Source organism: Fusarium subglutinans (genome assembly GCF_013396075.1).
Source record: "Fusarium subglutinans strain NRRL 66333 chromosome Unknown NRRL66333_c0000117, whole genome shotgun sequence".
Lineage (NCBI taxonomy): Eukaryota > Fungi > Ascomycota > Sordariomycetes > Hypocreales > Nectriaceae > Fusarium > Fusarium subglutinans.
In genome coordinates, this window is record NW_023502180.1 from 62,653 (window position 1) to 75,082 (window position 12,430).

General features: G+C 48.1%; 3 protein-coding genes across 3 annotated transcripts; 2 read left to right on the forward strand and 1 right to left on the reverse strand.

Moving 5' to 3' along the window:
- Positions 1–192: 192 nt before the first annotated feature.
- FSUBG_8501 (beta-galactosidase) lies at positions 193–3,440 on the reverse strand (the record flags this gene model as incomplete). The annotated part of the gene is made up of 3 exons (XM_036686917.1): positions 193–1,342; positions 1,393–2,794; positions 2,843–3,440. 3 exons carry the CDS (start codon positions 3,438–3,440, stop codon positions 193–195), a joined length of 3,150 nt encoding a protein of 1,049 aa, XP_036535993.1.
- A 1,524-nt stretch (positions 3,441–4,964) lies between these two features.
- On the forward strand, positions 4,965–5,974 carry FSUBG_8502 (uncharacterized protein; the record flags this gene model as incomplete). Its single annotated transcript, XM_036686918.1, has 4 exons — positions 4,965–5,164; positions 5,441–5,466; positions 5,522–5,613; positions 5,663–5,974. The coding sequence occupies 4 exons, from the start codon at positions 4,965–4,967 to the stop codon at positions 5,972–5,974; spliced, it is 630 nt and encodes a 209-aa protein (XP_036535994.1).
- A 1,447-nt stretch (positions 5,975–7,421) lies between these two features.
- FSUBG_8503 (uncharacterized protein) lies at positions 7,422–8,345 on the forward strand (the record flags this gene model as incomplete). Its single annotated transcript, XM_036686919.1, has 6 exons — positions 7,422–7,566; positions 7,613–7,713; positions 7,763–7,822; positions 7,880–7,898; positions 7,948–8,039; positions 8,103–8,345. The coding sequence occupies 6 exons, from the start codon at positions 7,422–7,424 to the stop codon at positions 8,343–8,345; spliced, it is 660 nt and encodes a 219-aa protein (XP_036535995.1).
- Between the last annotated feature and the right edge of the window lie 4,085 nt (positions 8,346–12,430).

Sequence of the window (12,430 nt, forward strand, 5' to 3'; positions counted from 1 at the left end):
AAACCATATGAAGCTCCTCTTTATTCCGTACAAAGGCTTAATCGAGTCTGAGAGAAAGTTGAAGTAGGCAATCTGGCGGAGCTTTAGATGATCGGCACAATTCCACAAACATCGAAAGGGCAGTGTCATAGCAACGTCTATCGCTCGAATTTATGTATCTTTTCACTTACTCATAATATCTATCAATCTTGTTCATAGCGGTTCCAGCAGGAATCCGAAGGTCGTCTCCTCAGTCTTGACCATGAGGTCCTCACGAACAGCGGGTCCACAAGCACCCGACCCAACACCAGCAACCTTGCTATCCAGCCTAATAAATACGGCATCATCCTCTTTCAAATCAGGAGGATGTCTAGCCTCATGAATAGTTGTATCCCTATGATGCGATACCAAGAAGCTGAAATTCTTTCCATCCAATCGCGTCGCACGTAGTCCAATGCTTGGAGACTTGAAGTCTCGAAGAGAAACCCATCGTGTGTCCTCCCTATTACCGTTCTCTTGAGGAACATCATAAGGAGTCTGAAGTTCAGATACGGACTCGACGTTCCAGATTCCAACCCGTTGAGAATCCTTCTTGTCGGGATAGCTTTCTCCAGGTCCACGGCCGAGCCACTTGACATGCTCGAGGGTCTTGCTACCATAGAGGTTAAGACCAATTCTGGGAACGTGCTCAGGGAACGACCCTGTCGGTGACAGGCGTGTGACATTGACACTGAGAGCTCCTGTGAGATACACTGTGTACTCGATCTCACAGTCCCATCCCCAGGACAAAACCGGAGGAGTGATAAAGGTATGTGACTTCACAATCACCTTGTCTGAGCTGGAGGCGTCAACGGAGAATGATCGAAGTTGAGATTGCAGTTGCTCAACACCGAACCGCTCCCAGTAGGGAACGGCTCCAGGGACGTCGTTGTCGGTCTTGGGGCGCCAGAACGATGGGATGATTGCGGCTTGGGTCTTGGGGTCAGAGGTGAGAACAGTCACGTTGTTTGAGACCCAGCTCTTTAGAGCACCATAGGCGCGATCAAAGACAAACTCGAAGTTCTTGCCAACGACTGACACAGTAGCACCCTTCTCGGTCACCGACAATTTAGAAGTGAGGGTGTTGCTTGCGGCGAGAGCCGCCTTGGCATCAGTCTGAGGAGCCTGGAGCTGCTGCTGATACCAAGCAATCTCGTGGCCGGCAGACGCCCAAGCCGTGGAGTGCTTTAGAGATAGTGTCACTGTCAGGTAGACCTCGTTGTCTTTGTTGTATCGCTTGGCGTCGACTGGAAGAGATACGGAACGTGTCTCGCCAGCTGGAATCTCAGGGATGTCGAATGACCCGGAGTGAATCAGTGTTGGCCTACTTCATCATTAGCGTCCTCAAATTTACTTGGAAGGAAATAGACTCACTCTTGGCCAAACTGCTCCACCTTGTAAGATGCAGTCAAGTGGTCCAGACCAGCAAAGTCATGCCAGTTCTCAATCTTCAATTCTCCATCCTTGAAAGAGAACCCAACAGGTTGAATAACCTTCTTGAACTCTGTCAGGCCAGGGGTAGGCTCATGTTGACTGTTCAGAAGACCATCCATGACAAAGGTTCCATCATTGGGTATGTCACCAAAGTCACCACCGTAAGCGTAATATCCTGCTCCCTCATGGTCATCCTTCCAGAGACCGTGGTTTGCCCACTCCCAGATGAATCCACCTTGAAGCCGAGGGTGGTTCCGGAAGGCTTGCTCGTAGTCTTCCAACCAACCAGGTCCGTTACCCATAGCATGTCCATACTCGCAGAGAACGATGGGTTTCTCGTACTTGCCGTCCTTGACACCCTCTTCCTCGGCGTACTTGATCAGGCGGTCAACCGTGGGATACATATAACTATACATGTGTGTCGTCTCGGCCTCCATATCTCCCTCATAGTGAATAAGTCTCGATGGATCAGCTTCTGTGGCATACTTGAACATCTCTCTGTGGTTGTCACCATAGAAAGCCTCGTTACCGAAACTCCACATGATAACACTGGCGTGATTCTTGTCGCGGTTCAGGACAGCGCGAATACGATCAAGGTAGGCCTCCTTCCACTTGGGGTTGTTGGAGGTGAACTCTGCAGCCTTTCCGAAAGCAAGCTTCTTTCGCTCGCCGTAGTCCATTGACTCGGGAATGTCGAGGGGTCGAGCAACAGCATCGTAGAAGCCGTGGCACTCGAGATCAGCCTCCGCCATAACCCAGAGGCCATACTCGTCGCAGAGATCGAGAACGCGAGGGTCATGAGGCTGGTGGGCGCAACGAAGAGCGTTGATGTTGTGCTTCTTCATAATGAGAAGGTCACGCTTGGCGAATTCCAGAGGAACAGAGCGGCCGAGAAGAGGGTGATGCTCGTGACGGTTGACACCTCGGAGACGAATGCGTTTGCCATTGACCTTCATTAGGCCATCCTTCAGCTCGACCGTTCTGAAACCAACGCGTTGCTGGACTTGGTGAATGACAGTCTGCTTGTCTGCCGACTTGAGTATTATCTCTGCTGAGTATAGATATGGTGTCTCTGCTGTCCATTTCTTTGGATCCTCAACATCAAGACTGAGAGTAGCTTTTGACTGTCCATCAAAAGAGATCTTAGTAGATCCAATGATAGCTCCCCCATTCTTTGCAAGCTCAGAAACTTTGAGCTCAACAATGACGCCCTTGTGAGCAGAGACGTCGACGGATGCGTCGAGCCGAGCGTTTTTGTAGTCAGTGTCAAGATGTGGCGTGAGGAAGAAATCATCGATTCTGGCAGCTGGGAAGGAAATGAGATATACATCTCGGAAGATACCTGAACTGGTTAGTTATCAGTCAAGTTGGCGTTTCGGGAGCTACTAACCTGACAGCCACCATTGGTCCTGATCTTCGATGTACGTCGCATCAGACCATTGATAAACTCTCACAAAGAGCTCATTTGGGCCCTCTCGGCTAACAAACGACGAAATGTCAAATTCAGAAGGATTTCTTGAACCTTGAGCATATCCGATCAGGGTGCCATTGACCCAAATATGATAAGCGCTATCAACGCCATCAAAGCGCAATCTCAGCTGAGAATCCGCAGCCCAACCCGTCGGGACATGAAATTCTCGGCGATATGTTCCCGTAGGGTTCTCAGTAGGGACATATGGCGGGCAGACGGGAATTGGATACTGAACATTGGTATACCAGGGCTTTCCGTGGCCTTGAAGCTGCCAATGGCCAGGGACTTGGATCTGACCATAAGCGACATCTTTTGCGCCTGGCTCAGGTGCTTCGAGAACTGTGCCGGCGAGAGAAAAGTCCCATGTTCCGTTCAGTGAGATTGAGGTGTCAGGAATATGATACGAACGGGTGGGGAGGGTATTTCTCCTAAAGACAGCCTCGTTGATGTAGTCCGGGCGGGACGGATCTTCTTGGAGAGAAATGCCCCTCGGCTCATGCTGAATGCTGTCTCCCATTTTGACGGTGAAAGAAGAATGATTGAAATGAATTGAAAGACCAAGTCTCGGGAAGTTTTGGACTTTTATCTTGCAATTGTTCCTCCGTGATAGCACAGCCCCCGCATCGTGATACAACTTGGTCCTTACCCAACACGTGCTTCGGATTGACTCTCGGGGAAGAGAGGGCTCCACTAGCATCCATGATAGGTGCGGGTTTGTGGCTCGTTTGGTGTTGATCTTGTCTTGTTTGGTGGAACAGCCTGAATGCACCAGATCGTATTGGGATTAGAGGGGAACAGCCCGGGGATGTCGGAGCCGGAGCGGGGCAAGACTGTTTGTAACTACCCGACAGCGGAACAGGTCAGAGGAAATCTTTACGTGCCGCTGGCGTCCGATCTGATGAGAGCAGTCATAGAAGGGGACGGCTTTTACAAAATTTTGTAGGGAGAAAACGTGGAAACGATCTATATGTGAGTAACAGACAAGAGTAGTGAAATATGTTTCAAGTCAGGCACTGTGTTAGTAAAAGGCTGGTATAATTCACCAACCATAATAATTAAAGCGTTAGAACATGCTAACAAATCATGCATGACAAGGCATACTTATGAGCAACAAAGTGCATTACTCTCTAAAACCATGTTATTCCATTGGTCACGGCAGTGAGCTTCTCTACTTCTCTCGGCATGGGCGACGGGTCTCTAGACTCACAGACTAGAGGACTTGTTTGCATATCAAAATCTATTATTAGGAAGCCAGGCAAGCTTCTAGCCCCTTAAGTTACCGTCTAGAATGGAGGTCCACTCTTAGGGCTGAAGTCTCATTGGCGTCGGTGTCAGACGTCAAGTCAGTCTTCCATCGAAGTACATGGCTGAACATTCCCCGAGCACGACGCCTAGTTCTTATACCAACAACTCTGTGTGGTCGAGGGTACATCAGAATCTAGGTAGACTCCAGCGAAATATCATATATACAAGACATAAGAATATATAAGAAAACACTCTATGGTCCTCGGATGCCTACGCCATGTCGTAGTGTCGGGTACCGGAGATCAGCAACGACTAAGAAGCTACTCAGTGATTGGCCGAGCTACGGAATACAAAGACAACTGCTTAACTTTAACCCATATGTATCTTTTTAAATGTATACGTTCTAAATATATAGATATTTTCCTTTTAACCTTGCCTTTCTAATATTATTTCAATAAGATAGTGATCGCTGGCGATAAGATAAGGTCGATATGTGATTATGTGGCCGCGTTTCACATTAGAGTTGCCAAACTTCCGAGATGGAGAGATACTGCACTATCGACCAATGGACTGTTTCTCTTCGAGCATGTTGGTTCTGAATATTCATGAACCTCGTAAGTGACAACGCGTTTTCAACCAACGAGGTCTCCACCGCCGGATATCCGGCACATATCACCTGGCATAGCCCCGTTTGCACATGTCATATCACCAGTCCCCTTCGCCCATTTCTTCTACCTTCACCAACAAACCGCTAATCCAGCCACAAAACCCTTGGAATACCACCCGACATATTGTGATGTCACCAAACATTTCTTTCGACTCCGGCACTATCGATAGATTCAACCGGGCAGCAGCCGGGTATATCGTGCCTCTCCTTCTCATAGTAACGAACCTGATTACCTACATCAACAAGGATGCATCCAAAACTTATGATCTTACTGTCCTTAACGTCTTTGCCAACCTCTATTTGCTTGGAGCCTATCTTAGAGGCGACAGGTTCGGCTAATGGTCCACGGCCGAGTGCGGTGAACCAGGAGATGTATCTTGAATTGCTTCATGCACTGGAACAACTGCAGCATGGCGAGCCAAAGAACAAGGTGCCCGAGAAACGGAGATCTGTTAGTGATATCAAATTCCTATCTTTTACAGATCTGTAGCTGATTTCTAGATATATGAACGTGCATGGGATGCGATTGCGCCATCACATGAGTTTAAAGAGGGATTAAAGGTATAACAGTCTCTATTACCTGAAAGAACCATTCTAACGTATAGATCGAAGATAATATGGCTCCGATGGAGTAAGTTTGAGCAGACGATCTGTGACTTGAATATGGACGTGAACTGAGTATCTAGCTTTCGAAATCAAGCATGCCGTTGGTCTGGCAGAATGCGGGCACTTCAGTGGGTACGCCGGCCCAAACAAAGAGATCTACTATCAGTATGAGGTTCGTCCGCCTTTATATAACTTCACGCCAGAAGGCTAAAGTAGGGCAGACTGATGACGGCCACTGCGACACCGTCATCGAACAAATCGAGATTGAACGGGCAATTGAGCGGCATATCAAAAGGGAAGGATCAACTCTTCGTACCACCGAATGCATGGACCTTACTGACAATTGGGTTTGGAACGGTCACTTACTCATTGGACCGACTAAGGGCTTCGACTATGAGATAGAATGCGGGCCTAAGCTTATTGTTATTCCAGTGTCCATGATGTGGGATTTGGAGAGTTTGGAGAAAGCAGAGAAGGAGAAAGAGGAGAAAGCTGAGAAGGAGAAAGAAAAGCAAGCCGACCGTGAGCTGTGAAGATTAAGCGTACTTGACAGCGGAGTTAGGAATGGCAGCAGTCAAACGAGATTTCAAGGAATGAATCATTAGGGAACCAGTGCTAGAGTCAGGTAAGTTTGACAGAATATTAATCGCAGTAAATGCTACGTATACCGGCATAATGGTCGCTGTACTCATCTGTTACATGTAACTTATTATAACGCACTCCTTACGTCGATAGCATATGAAGCAAATTTACTTTAGAAAATTTGAGTGATTTTAACACCAATGGTACTGAGGTCTACAAAGTCCCGGGAACACAGCTCAGGAGAATGAGCTTATTTACTTTAGGGTTGTGTTTAGACATCACTAGCCAGACACTGAGAGAACCAGCTTCTCCTCATCCGCTTATAAGCTCTCTACTCTTGTGGTCTAAATGACTGGTAAGTAGAAGTACTGTAAGTTCAATGGTTTCGTGGAAGCCTTTCATTGACTTGAACATAATCTCCTTCGGTATCAGGGAACCTTGACTGTGAACCTATTTCGCAGACGGCTGGAATGTTCTTCAGCAATTGCGTCCTTGGCCTTCAAATTCAACCAACCCGAGAGAGCTCTTACCCATAACGCAAAGTTTTGGTCACATGCTTCTTTCAACAGTACCTATTTCAAGGAGTTCCAAGGAGCCCTCAAGGATTCCAGGAAACCAGACCCGTCGATCCACCAACGTAGCAAGAGGAGGCGATAGAGAATACAAAACCCTCTGGACTTGCTCAAGGGTCTAATCGTCGAGACAGGTATTCTTGCGGCATTTCGGCACACAGAGAGGATCACACGACGTTGAATGACCAACCGAAAGGCGTAGAAGATGAAGGTTTGTGCTTGCAGCCAACATTGACACTACTGGTATTAAGATGCACAGTGAAGCACAGGGATAAAACCCTTCAGTAGATGACTTTTGTTAAATAGAAAGAGCCGAGAAATACGTCTACTGCAAGGCTATAGCAATGACTCAGCACGTAGGTCTTGACATTGATATATGTACTTTTACACACGGTACGGACTTGAAAATATAGAGTGATAATTAGAAGTTATTGGAGAGCCCTGAAAACATATTTATTTGTCCTTGGAACCGGCATGGTCGGATACTGCAAATTGTGAGATGCATATTCGTGGCGTGCATCATTGCAGGCCGTGCCGGTCACCCGAGGCGCATGGACATTTTCACATAAATAGAACCGTTGTTGGCTACAGTCAAATACTGTTGGTTCTGTGATTAATTTATTCTCGTAAGTTTCTGTGTTCTTGGAGAGCCAACAGCATTTCGCAAGGATCGGCTAAAGTGGCATACTCACTTTCACGCCGAGGGATACCTTCATGTCCGGACTTTTTGAAGCTCGGCAGCCGCTCTCGTCATATCACCAAAATCTGCATCAAAATCCTATAAAGGACCAGCTCTTCTCCAAGATCTAGCTTTCATATCACAATAATGACTCCAGAACCTCAGCTCGAGCCTCATTTTCTCGATCGAATCGTTCAAGCGTCAGCAGGTTACATTCTTCCCGCAACACTCCTGGCAGCGAATCTCGTTGCCTTCCTCAGTCAAGATGAAACTCGCCCTTATGAGCTTCTTCGTATTAATGTCCTTGCCTTTGTCTGTTTACTCTATGCCCACCACAGAGGTGACCGAGGCCGTTGAGATGCCGGATTTGATCGCGCTGTACCATCTTGAAGACTTTGAGTCTGAAGAGTCTGCCCTTGAAAAGCGCAGAAACGTTAGAGTCAGTCAACGTATCTTAAGATTCTTCCATATGTTTAACGTCTCCAAAGGTTTGCGAGAGAATTCTTGCAATTACTTCTCACTGCGTTGTGATCGGGAACGCTCTCAAGGTAAGAATAAAGAAACTCCTTTGAAACAGCTACAGGTCTTTAACATTGCTTTCTTAGGACGGAATCCTCCAGATAAGTAAGTAGACGATAATGTGATGTGAATTGTGAGCTAACTTAAAGCTCAGGCTCTGCCATTAAGCATGCCTCAAATGTCCAGACCTGTACCACCTTTACTGGACGCGCTGGCCCGGGAGGCAACCTCTTCTACCGCTATCATGTGAGTCAACCGCAACGGCCTCTTATTTACGAGAGAATAAGAATCTAACACGGGGGATCACAGTCTAACGGCCGACACTGTGACACGACTGCTGAGCAGGAAACCATCGCAGGAGCAATCGAGCGCCATATCAAGAGGCATGGACATAAGATTTGCGGCACCGAATGCTTGAACCTAACTCACGGTGGAACCTGGGATGGATACCTTCTCATCGGACCGGCGGACAAGTTTGATCACAGTGCTGAGTGTGGACCAGAAATCAGCTTCCAGCATTGCGACTCAGGAGGCAAAGGCGACCTCAACTGAACCCCATCAAGAGCTTGGGAGGAAGCTTTAAGCTACAGTCTGGGGGAGGCCAATCCACTTTTTATCTTAAGGGACGAAAAGACTTGAGTTTTGGCACCTTGTTAACACGTTTGCTTGCTCTCTGAGACTATTCTTTTCACCCAGTCACCCCCTTCAAGATATATTTGGTACAAGAGGCCTGGGATCTGACGGGTGTAGCAGGTGTGCGGTCGGTAGATAGACGAATATTCTCGTTCATTTGTTTCGTATAACACAACTAAATTTACATCGTAAGCTCCACGCAGAGCTTTACCCCAAATACTTGTCCACCTGCTGTGTGCAGCATCACAATATGATACCTTTGAAGTTCAGTCAATAGCAATCCCTTATGTAGCTATCCGCTTGTTGTATGAGCCACATGCTCCGATCAACACTCGGTGAATCTCCACCAAATGATACCTCACGCCAGTTCCGAAACAACTTCTCGAGATGACTCCCTACAAGAGTGGCTCGTGAACCTATGAACTCTTTCAGAGCAGGCACGTGTGATGCAGCGAGAATTATTAGCATTGCCCCTGACATGCTATTACTTGTTAGTACGATGTCAGTCGGAAGCTGTTATCAACTTACGACAAGGAACATATCCAGGTATCAATCAGAACTGTCTGCGGAAACCCTCTCAGATCTAACGCATGTAGCAAACACGCATCAAGGCATAACTTGCAGTTCTGCATAGCATCCGGTATTGAAGGCACCCTCGTTTCAGCGTAGCTAGTACTCAGCATCCACATCAGGTACGGTCTGTAGATCACCCCCTTGCAGGTGAGATATCGCTGCCGAAGAAAGCCGCCAGCCGCTGTTGCTGCCTCCTCTGTATCGATGCTGAAGGAGAACGACGCTGGTAAAACTTCGCGCCAGTCATCCAGTTGCCGCTGGAGTTCAGCTACGATGCGTGGAAAGCGAGTGTGATCAAAAGCGGCGCCGGTATCTTTTGCGTAAAGTAGTTGATGGACTCTGTTGAGGAGACGTCGCATACTGATACAGGCCAAGAAGTAGAGGGACGATTCCTCTTCTACAATTTCGGATGGGTGCGTGTGATATGTACTTGGTAGGGGGATGGAAGACTCTACGCGAGCGATTCCTGAAGGGGGACATGCTGAGAGCTCAGCCATGTAGTCACTAAGCCAGACATTAGTACCTTATCTTAACTCTGCTAGGTATGGAACATGGCTTGCCTTTCTAGAATGTAGCAAGACCAGAATATCCTTCTAATGCGTTCTTCGGCCTCGTCGTCGTGCGTGTTCGGTGGGTAGGATAGAAGCAGCATGCATCTCGTCGCTGTAGCACTGAGATACTCCCAGGCCTGAAGTGGCCGGACCAGTGAGGCGAAGTAAAGTCTGGCAAGTTAGAAAAAACACACTTTGGAAGACGAACTGAGCTTACGCTGTGAAGAAGAGGCATTGGGTGCTTTCAGAGTCAACCTGGAGATGGGCAACGTGGAGCTTCTTCAGAGCCAGTTGGAAATAGATATCACCTAGCTTCCGCTTCCGAAGTCTTCTGTCTTTCTCTGCCGCGTCGGGTTCGGCGGTAAAGCGAAGGTCTTCGGCAGCTTGGCTTGCACATCCTAACGCCAATGTGAGTAAACAAAGACAAGAGTGAACCGTATCCTCCGAAGGCATTCCGGTTTGAAGTGTGCCACGTATGTTGCCGAGTTGCTCTTGTGACATGGAAGGGTACCAGAAGTTGATGTTTCGTTCAAATGCCTCTAGCATCGAGGTTATGTCTTCTGCATCGACGTATGGGTACATGGGGTTTGATGCAACTGCTAGCGGTGGTCTTGCTTGTTCAAGATAGAAAATTGAGTCTCCATCGTGTCGGAGCAGCGGAAAGACATCAAAATGGGGCCATTGGAGTATCGACTCCGTTGTCGAAGTATGCATAGAGTCCAAGACGGCATTCTCCAAGTTGTTGACATTCTCGCGTTGGTCTTGACTGGTCGGTGTTTGAATCGCATGACTCTGCCGACGAAGGTTCAGATCTGGCGAGGACCCTGAGAATGAGTTGGTGCGATTTGTTTGAGGTGAGTTGGCAAGTTGAACACCGTTCGGCTACAATGGTCAAAGCTAGACATCTAGAAGATATGCTCATGGCTTACGATTGCAGATCTTAACTCGTGTAGGGTCTTCTCGACCCGGAGAACACTTTCTAGGATGAGATCGTTCTTGCTCCTCCTACAATAGCGTTACATTGCTGGGGGAGAGTAGCAGATTGAAGAGTGAGGCTTACGAGTTGGCTTCAGATCCGTACGTACAATCATGACCGATCGACGCGCATGTTGCGCAAGGATTGTTACCATCGCATCTATCGCTATCAGCCAAGCTGTCAAAGTTTCTGGCAGATCACCCAACCTTGTCTTGCGGGTACGACAAGCATCGCACTAATGTCAGTCAGCACATACATGCAACATGAGAGAGGCAAACATGATTTGCAAACTCACTGCATGCGACGTCCTCAACCTCTTCCTCGCAGGCCATTCATCGTTTGCTTGATCCATTGCGCTGGGAACTGAACAGCAATTCGCTCCGGTACGGGCCGACGTGAACGTGGGGAAGAGAGGAGATAATGAAGGAGGAGTTTGTGAATCATCTGATGGATCACGGGGATGCTCGGTCCGAGGTCAATTGAGGCTTGTGATTGGTGCGGGAATTCATTCGGGGTATGAATGCGTTAGTTACCCCAGCTTTTGTGACCTTGTCCGATTGGACACTTCCTTGCTTGGTCTGCGAGCGAGGGCGAGGTTGGTGCAAAAGCTTGATGGGCATGAGACCGTGGAAATACTGGGGTCCAGATCAAGGTCATGAGGTGCCATTGCTCGCGGCGACGTGGTATGCAGATCGGGAAGTGAGGCCGAGGCTTTGGCGATCGGCAGACAAGTTTAATAGGAACTCAATTGACATTCGATACGAAATTATCGCGAGCCAATTGAGGGTCTGAAACAACAAATTCGGGAAATCTTTACAGTTAGTCACTGCTTTGAAGCTGATCATGGTTGAATTATCACATTGAAAAGACAAATGTTTGTAGAGTAATGATGGTGCATTATGCATCATATTGATTGCGATGGAGTTATCTTCAGTATGGCTACCTAGACTAGAACATGACGAGGCAATTGGCATTTGACCAGATCAAACCTCTCCCGCAAGCTTCGTATCTCCCGTCACATTCAGAGTGTTCATAACAGTCTGCGCGTCCCTCTTCTGAAGACTCTTCTTGACGGGGTTAGGTGCCTCAAACACTTCCGACAATTCCTCAAGAGTACGATCCTTAGTCTCGGGGAAGAAGAAATAAATAAATACAGCTTCAAACAGATCCCAAAAGACAAACACAAGGTAAAAGTAGTAACCGATGTCCTGGAACGCGGGACCACTGCTGTATTGGATGATGGTGGACGCAATTGAACTCGCAAGGTTACCGACGGCAGTGCCCTTGGCTCGAATGTCGGTGGACAAGCATTCAGCGATGTATGCTGACTGGAGAGGAGTCCAACCGAAAGAGAAGACGATACCGAAGATGAAGATCATGGCGACAGTGGCGTTGGCAGCGGAGGCGTTGTCGGGTTGATCGAGGGAGAGCTTGCTGGTGCCGGTGATGACGGCGAAACAGCAGGAGCAGAAGATGATGGAGTAGATCAGAAGAGGGCGGCGACCAATAACGTCAGTGAGACGAGCTCCGAGAATGGCACCAAAGAAGCAGAGCACAGGGTTGACGCCGTTCAGGGCCAACACCTTCTTTTCGTCGGTGATACCCGCTTGCTTCAGCATGACGGGGAGATAATAGGAGCTAGACATGGTTAGAGAAAACGAAAGACTGGCCAAGGACTTGGGACGTACCTCAAACTGTTTCCACTGACTTGTCCAAAGACAGCCATACCCAAGACACCAATAAGTCGGCGTCGCGCACTGTGGGTGTTCCAAAGTCCACGGTAATCCCACCAGGACTTATCGGTAGCATCAGCAGCAATCTGGTTCGTCATCTCCTTGATCTGCAACACAACCATAGGATGATTCTCGTCACCTTCACCATGGTACGTAGCAAGGACTTTGACA